The sequence below is a fragment of the Ceratotherium simum genome, chromosome 1 (assembly GCF_057802395.1).
Source record: "Ceratotherium simum simum isolate JZ-2026a chromosome 1, ASM5780239v1, whole genome shotgun sequence".
Taxonomy (NCBI): Eukaryota; Metazoa; Chordata; class Mammalia; order Perissodactyla; family Rhinocerotidae; genus Ceratotherium; species Ceratotherium simum.
Window position 1 is genome coordinate 42927980 of NC_141900.1, and position 21083 is coordinate 42949062.

The following is a 21083-nucleotide window of genomic DNA, read 5'->3' on the forward strand; positions in this document are numbered from 1 at the left end:
TCATTCTCCAAGGCTTCTTCTCCCCGACCTCAGAAGATGTGCGCACATCCCAATAACAGCCAATCTTCACTTGATATTGCTGTCTCCCCCCGCACGCCTCTTCAAGTTACTCTTCTGGCTTCTTCTTCCTTCTACAGCTACACACTCTACTTTGTCACCACTCTTTTTCAGGCTGCCTGTAACCAAGTTCCTGCATCCCTACATTGAAGTGACCCTCTTGAAGGTTACCAGTGAGATCCTCATGGCCAATTCCAACCCCATTTGCTCAGGCCTCAACCTCTGTAGCATGTTGCACTGTTGCCCACTCTGGAAATGCTGTCATCTCCTGGGAGTCCCCATGAAGTAGCTCTCTTGGATGTCCTCCTATCTCCTTGACAATACTTTCCCTGCTGCCTCTTCCTACTCTGGTTGCCCTTAAGGTCTCCTGCTAAGCCATCATATCTCCTTTCCCTATGTTTTCTATAGAAGATCTTATTTATTCTCATGGTTCCATCTCACTTGGGAAGATTCTCAAATCTCCATCTCCAATTCCAAGTTTTTTCTTGAACTCTGATGAAAATTCCTGACTTGGGGGCCCTTCGGGTTTGCTCATTGGTGAGCCTGCTGGCACTCTATAAAAGGCACCCTCCTGCTGTATACCTTTGTTCAGTTCAGCTGTGAGATTATTACTCCCTTACTCAAAGCCTTCAAGGGCTCCCTCTGACTACTAAGTAACTCTCCTCACAGTGGTGTTTAGGACCTCTACAGTCAAGCTCTAAGGCAGCCCTTTCAGCAACTCATCAACACTGCCTTCAGGGAAGCCTACAATTAGACACAACTCCTCTGTTTGCCATTTCTCAAACATGCTTTCCTGCCTTCCTGTCTGGGAACCGGCTCTTTTCTCCCAATGAGATGCTCAAAGAGCAGAATCATACCCAGCTGAAAGGGATCTCAGAGGTCATCTCCTCTAATTCATTTTACAGATGAGGAAAAAGACACTTAGGCTAGATGACCTGCCCAAGGTCATATAATTTATTAGTTACAGATTATCTGGCTGGGGACCCCTGGCTCAGAGGTCAAGAAGTTTTCTCAGTGCAGCCCACTGCTTTCACTTCAGAGCCTGTTAAGGATCTCATATGTAAACTAATATTTAAGCTTTTGTAAAGTTTTGAGGGTTTCTATGGTCAGATAGCTCCACCGGCAGCCAGGCAAAGCTCTCAGCTGCAGGCAGAGTGGCCAGAATGGCAGAGCAACTGGGCATATTTGCCCTACACTGCCCAAGGGTTCAAAAATAAAAAACCCTATGCCCCTGGGAAACCAGTCCCTAGGAAAACCGATCCTGACCCAATGAGCCCTGATTCTGACCCAATGAGTTTTCAATGAGTGTAAACTGACATACAGGGGAAACTCTCTTCAGTTCAGCCAGAGTGTGGGAGACAGAAAGCTAACGTGGGAAACTGGTGACAGCCCACTCAGGTAACATTATTGAAATTGTACTGAGTTTCATGACCTCAGCATAAATTAGGAACACAGAAGATGGAAACATAACTACATAGACCAAAAATGAGAGCACAGGAAAACAAAGATAAATGTCACATAAGTTACCTTCATCTGTGTGTGAAACAGGAAGACTCTGTTTCTCTGGTTTTCTCTCTGGTCCCCACTCTCAACATTATGACTAATTGTAAAGGCCGCACACTTGCAGCACACATGAAAACCCCGAACACCAACACTGCCCTCACATCACCCAAAAGAGAGTATGGGAGGACGGAAGGGTAGGAAACCACCTTACACAAGTGTCTAGCAAGAAAAATATTCTGCATTATAAAAGGCTCTGGTAACAAAATGTACTTGTTTGGAATTCAAGAATACTGCTTCTAAAAATTCCCTTCTGGTGAAAACAAAAAAAAACACAACCCCTCCCTCCAAAAAACCCCAACAGTGCTAGACCCTGAGTGGGCACTCAAAAAATACTTTTTGATGATCCCCAAGCCTGCTCCTCCACTTTAGCATTAGATCTTAACAAGTAAGCAATTTTACTGAAAAACTTGACACCTGAGGCAGGGGTACGTCTACAAAGAATACGACTGACAACACGGTGAAAGAGTAAGGATGGTATTTGGTTTTAAAAGTGCACCCTTATTTTATGAAAGGACCACAGCCAGCAGTTCATCCTAGGATGCTGAGCGAGACAGGGAAAAAGGAAAGTTTCTGAGAAAAGATAATGAGCTTAATATTTGCCACATTGAGCGTGAGGAAGCAATCGGACCCCTCGTCTGCTATCTATGGAGAACTGCAGGAGACAGTTCTGAGTGACTCAGGAGAAATGGTGCAGACAGAAACGTGTATTATTGCTGTGGGTGAAAGGTTCTCACTCAGACCCATGGGAGCTACTGAATGAGCTTCTCAGTCGTTCTGCTGGTTGGGGTTGGCAGAATTTTGAATCATAAGTTTGGAAGTAGTAACCAAGGAAGCAGCAGAAGACAAAACATTTTAATTGTAATATGGACAATTACAATTTTAAAAAATTGGTTCAGTTCGTCTTGTCCTAGAGAGGGATCTTTTGGGTAAGGCTAAGTTGTGGGATTTAGGTGAGTTGGATTCATCTAACTCTTCTGCTTTATACCACCACTTTCTGTTCAGTTATCTCACAGCTATTTTTTTTTTTTTTGACCCAATTTTGAGGAACACAAAGACTTCTACACGTTATACCTCGTGAATTGAGGTCAGGACTGTCACATGTGGTCATAAGTGATTTCAGAGCTCCTTTCAAGTATCTCACAATGCCACTCAGTTTCTTTTTTACTTAAAACATTTTTATAAACTGGTCAAATCTTGGTTTTCCATTACATTTTCTATTTAGTAGGAGAAAATACATTTCATTACGACACTGAATCAGAGTGACTTTTCTGGGCAAAGGCTCCTGGAGAATTGTCTCCTTGCTGTTGTCATCAGCTGTCTGCTTTTTGATAACATTATACCACAGCTTAGCCATTACTTGTCTGACAGAATTACCACTGGGAGTGCACCAGCCCCCAAGCAGCAGGGTGCTAGAGCTTGCAGCCCCCAAGTCCTATAAAGTCAGCCATCCCTGGATTAAGCAATTTTTATTTCTTGATTGTTTAATGTCTTGCATATTATAATTCGTGTTTTAATTCAGGATTGGGGCCTTCTGGCAGTTTTCTGAAGCGCACATATTTTGAAGTCAACTAATTAACCAGTGTTCTTTTCTTCAGTCACCCGAGTTCTCTGTGCACTGAGAGAGTATTTTTATACTCATGGCCATGTTAATTTTTAAGCTGATGCAACCCTCAGGGTTGCCAATGCAAAAGAGGCAGATAGTGAGAAAGCAGGGCTCGGGCCTCGAGAAGGGCTTTGTGTGCTGGCAGTGATAAAGGGAAACGAGAAATTACATGACATTGCATTTAACTGAGAAAATGTGTAAATCAATTTTTCTGCCTGAGAACAAGTCCACATTCTGAGGAAGAGCACATTCATTTCCCTATCTTTAGAATTAAATTGAGTGCTCAAAAAAGGGATATGAGCTGCTAGTCTATAAAACAAAGACTGTAACTATAAGCCAATGAGGTATAAAAGTTGTTTTAAATAAGTAGCAAGATATCAATCTTATTCCAATGCATCTTGGCACACGCTTTGGAGGAATCTTATGAAAGTAAGCAGCTCTCTCAGGCAGTAGCATTTCTGATAATTCTGTGAAAAAATGCATGGCTACTGGGTTAGTGTTGTATCATCACTACCAAGTTAAAAAAGTCAAAATCCAAAACCAAGAACTTTTTTTTGTCAGATGGCGGAAACAGAGATATATATATAGACTCAGGTTTGCTTGTGTCCATGTAAAGAAATGCTAGAAAGATATACTGAGGGATGGGAATATTGGACTAGAGAGGAGAATGGGGAGCAGGAATGGGAGTGAGAGTTTTTTTACTGCATACATTTTTATTATCATTTTGTTTTTTGTACCAATGTGAATATACCACCTATTCAAAAATAATGTTTCTCAAAATAATGAAATTAAATAGGAAATAAAAGAAAAAAGCAAATTACATAACAACAGGTTGGGAACAGGAGAAATAACAATCTTCCTATCAAAAGAGTTGAAGCATATGTATGATTATAAATAATCTGTTAAAAGTTAAGACTTGCTAAAACCAGGCAGTGGGTACCTATTGCTTGTCATACTATTGTCTTTATCTCACCTTTGTATGACGGAAATATTTCCCCCTCCAAAAAAATAATTTGTAAAGAAAACACCTTTATTTCATCAAAATATTCTATCCTTAAGCCCAGGGGAAAACATTTCTATGAAAATGGAGGCCATGTAATGGCAATCTGCGTTAACTATTTGCTTTGTACTTTTTATGACTTGATGTGATTTCAACATTTACAAATAAGTAGTCATTCAAATAGAATACACATGGATGGTCATGAAATATTGCACAGTGTGTTGCCTGGAATGAGAAATTAATAAGGAAAGCAGGTTTCTGCCCTCAAGTTTGTATCCCTAAGTCCTGGAAACTTAATGCTCGAGTTCTGTTGCCTTTCCAATTTTGAAAAAATTTTAACCAATGTCCTCAATTTTCCAGACTTTCTTCCTTTCACAGTTTGGGAATTAAATCCAAAGCAAGCTCAGACTGAATGGAGAAAATCGTCGGCCCTAGTTAACTGGGGCCTTCAGGATGATCTTGGCCCATTTCTAGTCCTGTAAGAAACCTGTAAGACCAGAGCAGACTGTGCGCCAGCCACCAGGGCAAGGGGTGCTCTCATGTTTGCCTCGGAATCTCAGGGGTATTTTGGACTCACGGTAAATCATTAGAAGGAAACCCTTAGTAGGATGGAGAGCAAAGGCTATGGCCAGGCTGAACACACTCAATTTCTTGGGAACACTTAAGACTACGCATGTCTCCTCCAAATCCAGGATCCTGGATTTTGTTTGGGTCTGGCGAACCTGGGTGTGGGACTAGCCAGGCAAGCTCTCCCACTGCATTTTTAACTAAGGTTCAATGGAGATGCAGCACAGTATACCATCAGGACATTTCTAGACCTATTATCTCAACTGTTTACCATTTGAAGAGTGTCCCTGTGTCGGAGACCATGAAAGACTCTTTACATACACGATCTCCAATCCTGACAACCCAGCAAGACTGTTGCTGTGGGTCGAGTTTACAACTGAGAACAACAGAGGCTGACAGCGTTTAAGTGTGAAGCAAGTTACAGCCATACATATTATTTATGGTAAAACTGGTATTCAAATCCAGGTTTGTCTGATTCTGAAAGCCATGTTTTTTCTACAAATAGGCATATAACCTTTGACATAATAGCTTTTAGCTTTAGTAGTTGGAACATTATGTAATCATACTAACGAGGACAGATCCACATATACTAATTTCTGCTTGGATATATTTAAAGTTATTTCTAAAGACAAACCACAGTCACCTAAAAAAATTTTCTTAGGAATGCAAAGCTATTCAAAAGATAAACATTACATTTTCCTACATGTAAAAACAGTATTAAAAAAAGTAAACAAATTATAACCCCAAAGAAATGCATAAATCTTACCACCTTCCTCCGGTTTCATGTCTAACAGTTCATCTATAGGTCCATCAGAGGAGGAGAAAGAAAACAAAATTATGAGTCAGTTTCATTTTGTAAGGAGTCTGAGTCTAATTATTAAAATGGAGTTGTTTTCCTTAATCTAGATTACCTGAGCATGCTTTATGTGTAGAGCTTTTGTCTAAGGCAGATAAAACACTTTTTCCATCTTCAGCTGCAAATATAACATATGCATTTGGTTATCGCCCATTCAGAATGGTGTGTGTTCATGTACTATTGCAGTGTAAGGCAAACAGCCTCAGGAAGAAACGGTATCCACAAACGCACTCATGCAGAAGCAAGGATCCTCAGGTTACATTTTACTCAAGCTGTTGGCTCTCAATGAACAGGGAGCTTACAGCCCTGAAGCTTTGCTTTGTTTAGTAGAAAACTATATGACACTGATCTAACAATTCTCCTTCCATGGACGAATGTGTGACTTAAGTAACTGACGATTACTTGGTGGTGCTAATGAACCTTAGCCATATGGGCCTGGCTAAAATAAAAGGGCAGATTTCTGAGTGAAAGAAGCCAATCTGTAAAGGCTACACACAGCATGATTCCAGCTATATGACATTCTGGAAAAGGCAAAACTTTGGAGACAGTAAAAAGATCAGAGGTTTGGGAGGAGGAAGAGACGAATAGGTGAAGCCACAGGAGATTTTTAGGACAGTGAAACTACTCTGCATGATACTGTAATTGTGGATACATGTCATCATACATTTGTCCAAACCCACAGACTGTACAACACCAAGAGTGAGCCCTAACATAAACTACGGAATTTGAGTGATATGTCAATGTAGCTTCATCGATTGTAACAAATGAATTACCCTGGTGTGGGATGTTGATAATGGGGGTGGTTATGCATGTGTGGGAAGAGGGGGTATATGGGAAATCTCTGTACCTTCTGCCCAATTTCACAATGAACCAAAAACTGCTCTAAACAATAAAGTGTTTATTGTTTAGATACAAATACACCATAGAACAGCCTTAAAACTTGGTTTGCTCATATGTACATTAGACTTTCTGTAGGTCACAGAATAAAAGACAGATGATACTTCATTATGATGGATTCCATTCTACGTATATATAAAACAAGGTGATCAACGTTTACAATCTCAAAATATTATGCAAATACTACCAACAAGTGAACATACTGCACAAAGAAAAAGACAATTTGATCCCTCTCTATAGTCACATATTGTATAAATATATGATTTATATTGCGATGTAAAACTCAAATACAAATACAATAAACTGGAGTTTACATTTTCCCACAAAACTAAAATTTTTCTATTCAATTACGTAGACTCCCACAACATGATTCATGCTGTCAGCACCAAGGGATACTGAGGCTGGAGGGTATGGATCAATACAGTTGGAGAGCTCTTACATGGCCAACGAGATCAGGCTGGCCTGCCTCTCTGCCTTCTGCCACTTGTTCCCTCCCTCACACTCTAGAACACTGTTCCTCTGACCTCCTCCTGCCCCTCCCCGGCTCATAGTCTTTGCTCAGGCTATTTCTTTGGCTTTGACAGGTTTTGCAACAGCACTTGACTTAGCTACTTCCCTGGTCCTCTCAGACAGGTGGTCTCCCCATCACACATGCCCATAGCCTTGGTAGCTCTTGCCAAAGTTGGAGTTGTCCAATTACTCGTGTAATTATTAGATCACCACCTGCTTCCCCTTTTGACTGTAAGCCCCATCCTGGAGGGGTCTGACTATGTCTGGTATACCACTGTATGCCCAGAGCCCAGTGCTGTGCCCACCACAGAGGCGGCGCTCAATACGCATCTTGTGAACAAACGAACAAGTACGTGAGTAAGTAAAGCCGTACATGTGTGAACAGATGACATGAAGCCAAGCTCAAGAGGTAAAAAGTGAGAGTTTTTTTCTTTATTTCTGTTGAAAGGCAGATGGGAGAAAAGTGAATGAAGCAGGAAAGTGGGAGAAGAATAACATGGGTGAAGCAAGTGGTTGGAAAGTAGGAAGGAAGATAGAGGGTGGAGGAAAAGGATGGAAGAGAGTGGAAGTTCCAGGATCTACTTTGCCTTCTCCTATCTCCCAGAAAGACAGCCGTGGCCAAGGCGGAGCAGGGCAGAGGCAGATACGTCCTCAGGAGGCCCAGGCGGAACAGAGGTAACATTAGTTGGGGTAACTTTGGGGTAACTTTAGTTCTCTTCAAATCACCTGTAAAACTTTCCCCTGCCTCTCCAAGGATTCTGAGTCCCAGTGAAGGGCTCAAGATCACATCACCTTAGTTCTACCACAACATACCACAGCCTCTACACCTCTTTCTGAGAAGAACCAATGAAGGAACTGGCAGTAATGGCAGGAGACAGGAATAGCTGACAAGCCCTTCATAGCATATTGTATGTCTACCAATGCTCTGATCCCTTTTCTTTTTTTTCTGCTGAGGAAGATTCGCCCTGAGCTAACATCCTCTGCCAATCTTCCTCTTTTTTTGCTTGAGGAAGATTAGCCCTGAGCTAACATCTGTGCCAATCTTCCTCTATTTTATATGTGGGACACCGCCACAGCGTGGCTGGTGAGGTTCCGTGCCCAGGATCCGAACCTGCGAACCCAGGCCGCCAAAGCGGAGCATGTGGAACTTTAACCACTCGGCCATGGGGTCGGGCCCTCTGATCCCTTTTCTGACTGCATGAGAGTCAACCTGAGGGATCTGGTGTCACTCATTACAGAGCAGGCCCAGGAATCACTTGGAAGAGCGACGTCTGAGCTCTCTCCATCTGTTCCCAACAACGATTAACACCCACCTCAAACACAATGAAAATCAAACTCACTTGACGTAATCACGTAATCTTATTACAACTATCTCTACAGCCCAAATGGTAGTTAGAAGTAGTCACAGTGACAGCAGAAATGTCATCATCTGTCATAACAGAAATAGCTCTCTGTCACATCTCAATTGCGGATGCTCCTCTGACGGGCTGCTGCTGAAGAGACTAATGATGCTATTTTCTGGTTCAAAATATACAGCCTCTCTCAATAATGCTATAGGGTCGACATCATTGACATTGGAAAATTTAAAACTGAAAAAATAAGAAGGAAATTAATATAGACTTTTCTCAATTGGAAAAGAAGAAAGGCCTAGGAGGAGTTTGCCAAAACAAGACGAGTTGGCTGCTGAGTGGCAGTCTTTCAGAAGCAATTCTAAGTAAAAATCCATACTTACTCTTAAAACTAGAGGATTCCTTGTGCTGGTTTTCATCCTCTAATGAAATTAATCTTAAAATTAAAAAAAACAAAAGTTTAGTAATCTAGTTCTGAAAATGTTATATTTATGATACAGCCAGATTTTCTGTACAATATCTATTACTGCACTTATCACACACACACACACGCGCGCGCGCAAAAGGTGAACACAGAGTCATTTACATGCTATACATTTTATGAAGAAGAAAAAAATTTGCTGGCTTTCTCCCGTCCCTAGGCTGGTTAGTAGCAACTTAATATCTGAATTTTGTTTCATCATAAGGCACATATTCTGTGAATATCTAGGTGGGCAGTTAGGCATAACTAAGATAGATACTTAGAGTTAGCACTTTTAAACACATAGTAAAAAATTAATGGGCAAGCAAGTGCCCATCTGATTCTTGGTGTTATAGGAGAGGACACCTCATGAGGTTAGCTAAACTACATAAGGCTGAAAGCAGGATCACTCTCAAATCCAGGCAGACTGTGCCCTACTCAACTCTCACTCCACCTTGGTAAGATCATGGCAGAGACACATCAGCATCCTGAGACTCAGCTGGTGCCTCTCAACTTCTCTCCTAGCATGGTGGTTCACCTTTACCTGCTATTTCTAAACAAGATTCTGGTTAAATTTTCATTGTCATTTTAAATAGTTACTAGGTTATACTTTTTGCGTTTTTAAAAATGAAGTCCTAAAATAACGGAGAAATCTGACGTTAATTAAAACCAATCAAGACAATCTTAAGTAATTCCCTTCTGAGTAAAGGCTAACGCTTTATTTTGATGGCATTAACGTATATGATAAAAACAAGGTGCAAGGACTCACTCCAGGCTCTGCCTCTTACTACTCCAGGGGCGGTGGGCAAGTCCCTTCTTCTCTCTGAGCCTCATTTCCATCATTTACACAGTGAGGAAATGCCTACCTTGATTACATGGCGGGCTACCATAAGAATGAGCTGAGATAACCTAAATAAAGCACATGGCACTGTGCTTACTAGATAGTAGGTGCTCACTAAGTGGTATCTGGCATTATTACTCTTACCAAGAATAGGTTAAACTGATTCCCCCTAAAATAGTCAACTGTACTAGATTCAGATCACATTCTAGAGTTGTTCCTACAGTGAAAACTTGCCTTCATTCTGCACTAAATAAACTTACTAGTATTTGCTTTAAAATTGAAAATGGCTAATATTGGCTGCAAATATTTGTGTGGGACTATATATATATATATATATATTTGAAACTTTATTTAGAAACACAGTAAAAACATAAGCCTGTTTGACTGTAAGATTGTCATCTAAATTTTTGTGTTTGGAAAAGGAATAGCAGATAGAGGTAAGGTCATCTATTTTGTTTTCCTAGGTCAGCCACTTCAAGATTAATCCCGTTCCTGCAGGCTATGACATCTCAATAGAAAAAGACAGATTCACACTTAAACCTCTTCCTTGCTGTATGAGATTAGGAAACTTTCACCATGTATGTTGCAAAGCTCGTCTCAGCATTTAAAATGATAGGAGGCACCCTCTTTGTAAAGAGGCAAGAAATGAAGATGGAACAGTCACTTCCTGTACTCAAAGCTGCTCTCTGCTCCACGGAGGAGAAAACAGGTCTGAGCAGTAGAAAACAAAATGTCATAAACCCAACACTTGGGTAACACCTTAGTACTACAGGCGATAACAAGGCAATTTCAGAGGTTATTTCCTTCCTTGAGAGAAAAGCGGGGGGGGGGGGATTTCCTATCTAGGACAGGATCTTGTAAAGGATGGTGACGAAAGGACCAGATAGGGTCCAGAAACCTGAGATAGCACAGGAAGCTGGGGCTGAGGCCACAAGACAGAGAGCCAGGGAGCACTGGGGACATTTGCCCTTTCTTGCCCTGGTCAACTCCTCCCAAGTGTGCCTCTTCTAAGATCTCAGAAATGGGTCTCTGATTGGGGTGAGTGACGCCTGGCCTAGCAAGAAGATGCCAGAGGGGAGTTTGGCCTCAATTTTAATACATCTACTCTGAGAAGGGAGGAAGTAAAGCAATTACGCCCTGTCCCAGGCCCTAGCAGACTTGGTCAGTGAGGCCTGTACTGCCCTTACCGGTGGGAAGAAAGATTTTGCCAACAGAAGCAGCCGGGACTTACTGACTCGGCTCCTCCACTGCGGCCTCTGCACTTTCCTGCTGGGTGATCTTCTTCCTTTCTTCTTTCTCAACCAGTTTTTTCATAGGGTCTTGTAAGCTCTTGATCACAATCATGAAAAGGACAAAAAAAGAACGAAAAAGACAGATCAATAAAAAATTCAACTGCCACTGGTCCCAGCAACCAAACCTTGAATTGGAGGTTGGGAAAGGTTACTGTGAACCAATCAAGTGGACAGAAATGAAATTTTATATGTTCTCAGACTTATCCAAGAAATACTAGCCTAGAAAGGAGAGTTGTTTTGCCACTAGATTTGTGTATTCCCTCTTGTGATAAGTTATTCAAAAGAGAGCCTTTTGGCTATTGCTAACTTTATTTTCCATCTTTAACATGCAGCTAAGATAAACATTCTGTTCTGCTTGCAGCCCACACTCTGACAGAGAAGCTTTTTCTCCCCCAAAGATGTGACAATTTCATTTTATTTTTAATTTTGTTTGCTATTTTGCAATCTAAAAAGTAAAAAAAAAAAAACACAAAACAGAGAAAACAAAACTCTTTTTTTTAACCAAAAATAGTGGCTTAACATATTCTGACAAGTTAACTCCCACGAGTGGACAGAGCAGGTGCATCCGACTCTGTAGATTAAAAATGGGTGAGAGTCTTTTTATGGCACACAATTTCTTGGAGTTACTGTTCTCAAGATTTATTAAATATTTAAGGAAAGACTTTTTAAAAAGCAAGTGCCTAGAAACTGTACACTAGTGACAAAAGCTGAAAAAGCAAAACATTTCTATAACAACTGAATAAGAAGTTATACAACAAGATCTCTATTTCTGGCCCTAATTAAAATACAAACCTACAAATACAGAAGAAACATCTCAAGATACTTATCCTGCTTATATTCTCAGAACTATTAAAATCCATCCTGTGGGCCCTCCTGTCTCTTTTCCTCCCTTCCATCTTCCCATCTTTCACTTCTCTAGTACGACACACACACAGAAGAAGGCAATTAAGTTCCATACGCCAACTCCGACTGATTAGTGATGGCTGACTGGAGGGCTGGATGAAGATGGTCTGGAGGCCGAATCCCAGCAGAGCAGAGGTGTGATTGATTTTGGTGTCTGCCACGGACACCAGATGGACACTGGTGTCACCCCTTCGAACTGCCAGCTCTGTTTCACTTCCTGCACAGAATAATTTTCCTAAAACACCCAGGCTATCATGTTACCCTTTTTCTCAAGAACCCTTAATAGTTCCTTATTTCTTTCCACTTCTAGTCTAAACCTCTCTGCCTAATTTTATAGATTTTCTAAAATGTGATCCTATCTTACTCTCCCAGATCACTTCCCACTAACCCCCAAACATGAGCTTTCCATTCCCTTAGGCCTGGGGAATGGATCTCCTACATGCTGGTTGCTCCCTTCTTGTCTTTGTTCTTTCCGCTTCTTTAATGAAAAAAGCTCTCTCTACCTATCTGTCCACCCTCAAAAGTCCTATCAGTCTTTGCAAAGCCCAGATCAATTACCACTATTTTCCATAAAGCTACGTTCACAAGGCACGCCAATTCAAGAGAGTCCTTCCATCTCCAAACTGCATTTACAGTTTTAGAAATACTTGATTATATTTATTCTTATTATGTTTTGTCTCTTAAAAATATTTTTTAAATTAGAAAAATAATAGAACCATATGTAGAATGTTTGGAAAATAAAAAAAGGAAAAATTACTCATAATTCCATTTCCCTAAAACCATGATTTATTATTTTCATACATTTCCTTTCTGTTTTTTTCATACTCTGGACTACTTATATAGTTGGAATCATTGTATATATACACATTTTTATAGAGAGTAGATAGCCTCTTAACCAATATTTGTGTGGGTATTTCATAATCAAAACAGTTTATTAGAGTGGAGAATATAAAAAAGATTTTTATGTATCTTAAACATTTAATATTGAATTAAAATATACAAGTGTACATTCATTCACCAATATTCTAACGTATGGTCAAGGTTTTCTCTTTGACTATATGTCCCCTGATTGGAGTTCCAAAGCATTTTCTTGCATAAACCATATCCATAAGGCATTGCCATCATTTTTAATGACTCCTTATTTCTGGACATTTAGATTAGTTACTCTCAGGCAATAATTAGTTTTTGAGCACCTACCAAGTGCCAGGTGTTTTTCTGGGTGCTGGGGATATGTTGGTGAATAAGACAGACAAAATTATCAGCTAGTGATGGGACTAGGCAGAGAATTAAAAGAGGGGGATAGAGAGTGATTGGGTCATTACTTCAGTTAGCAGGAATATCCTCTCTTGGAAGTGATATTTCAACTGAGAACTAAATGACAAGAAGCAGACAGCCATGTACAGCCCAGGGAGAAGAGGGGGCCCCGAGTGTAAAGGCCTAAAGGTGGGAATAGCTTGGCTTATTTGGGGAACAAAAAGAATGCCACTGGGGCTGCAGTGAAGTGGGCAAGAGTACAAGTCTTAGGAGGCCTGGATAAAGAGGTCAGCAGGGGTCACACAGGAGAACTTTCCTTTACCCACATTCATCAATATTGAACATCTCGTCCCATTAGTTTCATCATATTCTCTTGCTCTTTCTGTCTTTCTAATGCATGACAACTAAATGGAATCCATGATCCTTGGCTGGAGGGGAAAATGGTATAAAGGACAGTATTGGAACAAATGAGGCAATTAGAACATGGGCTGCAGTCTAGATGTTCTTTATATATACACACCCCAAAGCATCTGGTAAAAGCTTGGCACGTGTGTGTGCGTGTGTGTATATTTTGGAAATGTGCAACCATAAGGAGGAGTTCAACAGACGTCAAGGACTTACTCTTTTCAATAGATCTGCCAATCACGGCGTTTTATTCACACACACACACACACACACACACACACACACAAACACCCCTTCCAGCAGTTTTATTTTTCAAAGAGTGGTCCAACCCTGGTCAAAGTGAAGCCAGGAGTATTTCCAGCTGAGGTTCTGATGGCTCCAAGACTCATTTTTTGATTCTGTGACACTTGTCCAGGCCTCCTGGTTTGCTCAATTATCTTCTCATTGCATTCGCTTTTTATCAATCCGCACGAGGCAGGGCCAGGACATGTCTGCTCTCAGCCAGCCGTGTCTAGCTGCCACAGCGCTTGCCTAAGCCCCTGAGATGCCCTTGACAGCTCCATGGTTATCATCTCTTCTGTCTCCAGCCTGACCTCCCCTCATAACCACACTTGAGCAGCTCTCAGACAATCCCTTTGTAATGTAAACCACTCCCTCCTTCTTTTCAACCCCTTCCCCTGTTGGGCCATTAGCAGGGATTCAATTGTTGGCTCCCTGTCACCACAATCACAGTTAAGTCACCATTGTGCTTCACCAACAGAATGGCTGCAGTTCCAATTGCTACTTTAATTTATTATTAATAATTCCCGTGACAATCTCTTCTCTCTTCCTACCATTACCATTGTCCCTATAACAATTTTGCTGTTGCCGCTCAAGAGAGGTGCTAAATATGTACTTGCTGGTTGATAGATTAATGTACATAAGGTTAAACTGCAAAAATCAGAGCTCTTTAGCTCGGAAATTCAAAGGCTCAGGGGGATAATATGAAGAGGTTTCTAAAACCACAAGCAAAATTAATACTGAGCACATGGACTTGTTTATTAAATATTAGAATTTTAAACCAAGGGGAATCGTGTGTGTTTAACACACACACATCAGCTTTACTGAGATATAATTCATATACCATAGAATTCACCCATTTAAAGTATATAATTCAAGGTTTTTAGTATAGTCACGGAGTTGTGCAACCATCGCCACAATTTTAGAGTATTTTCAAGGTGCATCTCTTGAAGCAAGAAAGAGTTTTAGATCAAACTAAGCTAAATACTCCTCTATATAGCTTGGGAAAAAAACACAACACCACATATAGAACTTGTTTCTTACAAAGATGGTATACATTGAAGATATAAGGAGGCTTAGAGGAAGTCTGAAACATCATGGAGGACAAATCATGTCCCCTTTCCTCCCTAAAAATTAGTTCCTGGGTGTGACTGTCAGATACAGGATATTCTCCATGGTGGACCACTGCTCTCCCCAAGGTTTGATGAGAAGGCCCAGCTGGGGGCCGAGGTGGAGGTGAATTCTTTAAAGTCCACAACTCAGCTGAAAATGCTTAACCCAGCAGCACCCATAAAAGTCAGAGGTGATAGCATTTTCTGTGTGACACGAACACCTGCTCAGGCAAAATGAATCTAAGAGGCCTGACTATCCAGACAAGGCAGCCATCAGATGGAACTATTTGGAATCCCCGGCTGATGGAAGCCACATTCAAATCCATGTCCAGAAATGAAACGTCAAAGCAATCTGTTTCTAAACCCCAAACCCACGAGGTCTTGCATTAAAATTGCTCATGAAAATCACTATGTATTAGCAGCAATACAGCAGCATATAAGACTGAAAGGTTCTCTGCGGCGGAAAGAATGTTTTTAGACCAAGTAACCTCTCTCTGCTAAGGCTGCACTGACATGCTAATAGTTTCCATCAATGCTTAAATGGTTTCAGTAAGCACACACACAATATATAAGATCAGCGTGACAGAGGAAACGTGCAGACCAAGCTTGCAAAAGTGTCTTAGAAAGGAAACAGCTTAATATAATAATGGGAGTTACTACTTCCTGTATTAGGAAAATAAAAGCAGCAGCAACATTCATCTGAATGAAAGCAAAACTACTTAGCAAAACAAATTCCACCGACAGAAGGCCAGCAGCCAGCCTTAATACAATGACCTAACTTCATGTTTAACTTTGACAACTGGGTAACATTTTCTGTAATCTTTAATTGTGACAATTAATTTTCCTATGCTACTTCCCATTAATTACACTGTATGTTCATGAAGGTGCCAAATAATTGTCTATAAAAGGAAATAAAAGTGCTCAAAATAGTGAGGCATGGTTAAAAGATGCTGAACTCAGTTGGGTGTGTGTATGTTTGTGTTTATATAATTGGTAACACATGAGGAATAAAAAGCAGAGGCCATGATGATGTGCACGAGCCACGCGATTCATGGACATTCAGCACATGTGTCCTTCCCACCCTTGCAGTTATAAATTTATAAAGACACTATATAAGGAATACTACTAATCTAGGACCAGAAGGTACTATAGAACAAAAAAGTTAAGGAGTAGAATTAGAGAAAAATAAACACAATCATAAACAAGATATTTAATCTTATTCTTTAAAATAAAATGGAAAATTGGTACTGGGAAGGCATCATAGTATTCTTGAAAAAGAGTGACTTTGGAAATAGATCAAATAGTCCTGTGACATGAAAAAGAGTCTTCAGCCCTTGGCGGCCTCTGTTTACCTATCAGAACAATGGAGCTAATGACAAGTATACCTTTCTTGGGACTTTGTGAGGATTAACTGAGATAATCCTTCTGCACAGTACCAAGCTCATAGCAAGTAATCAAAATGTGCTTTCTTATCAACTTTCAAAGATCTACAAAGAATTAGATGTCTTCTAATCTCTCAAAAACATCTCACAAAACCCAGATAAACATTGTATTCCTGATGTCCTGACATGGAAATGAAGACTCAGAGAGGTGAAGTAACTTGCTTAAGGCCATTCAACCACTACTAGGTAGAAGCAATATTTGAATCCAGGTCTTTAAGATTCTACAACTAGTTAAGAAATAGTATTGAAGAGCCAAGAATATTTACTTAACTCCTCCTTCATATAAAGTGCCAAGGAGATCGAGAAGGTTTCATTCCAAATTCTAAAGGAAGGGTTATAGGTTCCCAGGTATCTGAGGGACTGACATACATAAATGATGCTTTTTGCCTACAAGCAAACATGTCAAACTGTCACTTTTAATTGAAGGTTTGCAGCTGTACTTTTTAAAGGAGGCACTTCTGCTTTCCCCTGCTCTCCTGCCTCATGGCCAGAAGTGCCACCTGGAGGAGGTCACACGGCAGGGTGGAAAAAGCATGAGCATCCCCGTTCCCAGATCTACCGCATACTGGGCATGTGGCCTTGGGCAAATTACTAGACCTTTCTGGGCTTCAATATCCTTATTGGAAACAAGGGAACGAGAACAAGAATATCCAACTTCCCCAGGTTATTCTGAGGATTAACTAAAATATATGCACTTTCTATATGTAAATGCTGAACCCAACAGCATTATTAGTTATGATACCCAACCTTGGTACATTAGAGTCACACATACCATGACAAAGTCTCCTAGACATTATTTCACCTCACCCTTCACAGAGTGCCTGGCATAAAGTAACTACCCACACAATGATAATATTTTTCCCTTTCGCCTCAACGTAGAGTTAGGGAATGAGAAGGAGTGGGGGATGGAGAAGAACCTCACTGTTGCGAGGTGGGCTTGAGCCACCAGCTGCCTGAAAGAAGGAATGCCAGTCATCATAAGGGACGGATGAACTCATGATCAGCCACACTCCAGCTTGTCCACCTCAGATTCAGTGGTGGCCATGGTGAGCCCCTCAATCCCCTCCTCTCCCAGTGACCTGGATGCATCCCAATTTGCTGTTTGCAATGATCTGGCCTGGAGCAGCTTGGGAAAAAAAATCAATCTGCTAAATGCTGTGTAAAGTAATGACACTGAGAGAAAACTTGAAAGTCTAAAAGGATATTCTGGAAGCTCGCCATGAGTAATTGCCATGTTGGGACTGGCAACTAAAACAGCATTGCAGAGATATTTACCCAATTTTCATAAAAACTATTATGGCTTTATTTTCAAAGCAAGTAACGACAGAGCCATGTGGCTTGTCTGTAAATGTTCGAGTGATTAACTGAGAAATGTGGAGGTGGGTGGAAGAAGGCTGTTAGGCATATGAATTTGAGAAAAACAAAATTTAGAAAAGGATGTTTCTTGAATTGTGAAAGCTAAAAGCATTTTGGTCTCCCAAATGATGTCCCATATAATAGTGCTAAGTCCTAGACCCCAGGAGAGAAAGGAGGGAACATTGGCAGATCTATTTCAATGGTTATTTTTGAACATGCTCAGAGTTAGCAAATTCACGTTTCCTTCGAGTTAAAATCCTGGCAAAGACCAAGAGCCAGCTGCAAAGTCCAACTGCACTTTTCACAATGAGCCCTGTTGCAGGGGTGGGAAGCCCTCCTGCCTTTCTCGCTTCAGGCCTGCCCAGCCCTCTATCCCTGGTGGGAATCACATGAGCCCAGACGGCCTGCAGGGCTCAAGGACAGGTTTGGGAATGGAGCTGCCAGAGCCTCTGTGGGAGTCAGGGAGGGAATGGGTTGGGTTACCCAGGGCAAAGTTGGGACATTTCCTATCCCACTGTCATTCACAGCCTTGCCTGGGAAACTCACTGCTAAACTCATAATCTAGGGTGAAAAGGGTGAATAATAAAGCTGGGCCACAGAACCTGACAACCCCAACAAACCCTTCTGTACTATACTGCCAATGGCTGTCTTCTGGACCCATGCCAGAATTCTTGATAAGTCCACGCCTATTAACCCCACCATGGTGGGGGGGTACTGCTGCCACATGGTGCCACCACCATGGCTGCCACTCACTACACAACCACCATCTCAACCACCATCGCCACTGCCACCACCACACAGCTAGAAAGTGGCAGAGCTGGATTGCAAGACAGTCTGGCTAGCTCCAGAGCCTGTGTTCTTACCTACTCTGCTTTATCGTGTATCCAGAGTCAAAAACCTGGCTTTCCTTCCACAAACACTGGAATAGGGAATGTCACAGGAATACACTTTGCTACCTGCCATTTTCAGTAAATACAGGCACTCAGATCTCTTTACAAATACAAATGCAAAAGGACATGCCTTCCCCTCAACCAGGTCCCAGTGCCTGTGTCCACTTTTTTGAAGGGTCCAGTGCTCAATTCTCTATAAAGACATCCAACTCAACCCACATGCCAGCAGGCCAGATAGCGGGAGAAAAGGCCATTGATACAAATAGAACAAGTAGTTTTCCAGGGAAAAGCCACTTGACTCCTGAAGGCTTTTTTTTTTTTTTCTTTTTTTTTTTGCTGATGCTTGTTCTGGATCTGTGGGGAAATGTGTAACTAAATGACATCCTGGAAGGATGAAGCAAACATGACTACACCTAGGGTTGGTAATTTAAGATGGGGTACTGCTTTCCTACAGACAGCATTTCATTTAGATTTTTAAAAATATGCTTTAAACTCTTAGTCTAAATTACTTTCTCTAAAAAAGTGACAGTGTTTTCAAGATATGGATAGTAACATTCCATTCCGATCCCCATGACTTGATAATTTCTACCATGTGAAAGACATTCCCAGATGATTTGGAATCAGTATAAAATTAACACATTAATGATAACTCATGCTTTAACTTTAGTAGCATTTTAATGAATCAATAAATATTTATTGTTTGAAAATACAAGATTAGGGAATTACTTCTTTTATTGAAAACCACTTAAAAGATAGTCCCTCTTCTTGAAAATTTGAGCTGTTACAACTATAAGATTAAAAAATTTTGTAATATCAAATTTCAGTGCTAAGTTTTCCATAAAGTTAAAATGCTACAAAAATCTAATTATCATAAAAGTAATGATGAAGGAATATGTCAATGAAAGTAGAATGAATAGAATCCTATCAGGCCTGAGTAAAAAAAGCAATAGCTATCGTCACCTAAAACATGACCACAAAATATTCACTAAATGTCAGAATAGTCCCTTGGATATTTTTCAGGTTGTAAGAGGTGGAGACCCAATTCACTTTTATAATAAAATTATTTTGTAAAAGAACTATACGTATTTTCTAGAGAATGCTTCATTAGAAATAAAATGAACTTCTGGGGCATGAGTTATATCCCTGTAATTCTGCAGCAAAAGACACTTCCCTCCAAACAGGATGCACCAAGTGTTTAATACATTAATTATCATCCTTCATCAAGCAGAAAACTAACAGTCAGGAAATACAGCTGCAATGGCACAATTACCAACACACTCAGAAAACACCCTGCAGCAAAGAAAACAAATGCAGTGCTTTTCATTAACAGAGCTCTGCAAAGCTCTCCAAAGACAACGTTTTCTTTCCAGCCAGAGTCCCAAAAGGCATTTAAGGGGCTATTTGCTGGGGTAAATCCAGAGAACAGATAAATTGTTAAACTATTTATTTAAATTTCAAAATACCCATTATCAATATACAGTGTCATTCAGATAAAAATTGTATATACTGAAAGATGGCTTGATTAAATCAAAATCTTTTAAATACAAGGCATGTATGTTTTAAAAAATATTAGTGCAAGAGATTGGTAAGTCAGGTAATATCCTCATTCTTGACAGTGACACATAAGGTGTTAATGGTGTCCATTTCCATGTTTTGTGGCATACAATACGAAACACAGTGTGCCTCTATCTATGCAATGATGAGCTGTGTAATAACAGGACTCTATTATATAGGTTTGAGTCCATATAAAGAACATCATTAGCTACTAGTTTGAGATTCTAATACAACACGTCATTGTTGAAAGCCTAGATGAATGGCATTCCAGAGAGGTAATAAAGCATAGTTTATTTGGTTGATTTCTGGACACTTAACATTCTTAATATTACTATAATCATATTATACCTTAACAGATGTATAACTCCTACTGAGTTCATATTATAATTAAACCATAAACTGTTACTTAAACCCAAATTTCAAGAAGGCTCTGGGGATATAAAAGGCAATGGATAGTCATCTGCCCCAACTATTTGTAATTATGTCCTGAACCATGGCCATCAAGCTTTTACTAAATTTTCTGCCCAAAAATCCTCTAATATAATCAGCTTGATCCTCTCGGCAGGATAAATAGCATGGTAAAAATTAAGGAGCTATATTTTCCTCAGCACAGGAGGCCAGGGATATGCATGAGGATTCCTCTATGCTTGTGGCACAACTTCAATTTCATATTGTACTTAACATGCAATTAACTCAAACCTGAACTTCTTTTAAATTGTATTTGGGGTAGGCATCATTTCACCTTCCACCTGGCCAATGTGTGTTACACATATAAGTGTCTTTCAAAAGACAACCTTTGAAATTGTATTTACTATTTAAAAAAATCTGATGCACATTCATGCCCTAAAACCTAAAACTCTCTGCCTTATCAAAGAATAACCCACAGGATCCTG

General features: G+C 40.4%; 1 protein-coding gene across 15 annotated transcripts in view; it reads right to left on the minus strand.

Annotated features, from left to right (window-relative positions):
- ICA1 (islet cell autoantigen 1) overlaps positions 1–21083 on the minus strand; it is a 140648-nt gene that overhangs the window by 17033 nt on the left and 102532 nt on the right. For 14 of the 15 annotated variants that reach the window (XM_087425208.1, XM_087424896.1, XM_014788205.2 and 11 more), the window contains 4 exons: positions 10935–11032; positions 8786–8838; positions 5702–5764; positions 5557–5589 (listed from right to left, as the gene is read on the minus strand). In XM_087425208.1, the coding sequence (XP_087281334.1) occupies positions 5557–5589; positions 5702–5764; positions 8786–8838; positions 10935–11032 (247 nt within the window). The remainder of the gene's footprint in view (positions 1–5556; positions 5590–5701; positions 5765–8785; positions 8839–10934; positions 11033–21083) is intronic. The other variant, XM_087425147.1, reaches the window with a different exon arrangement.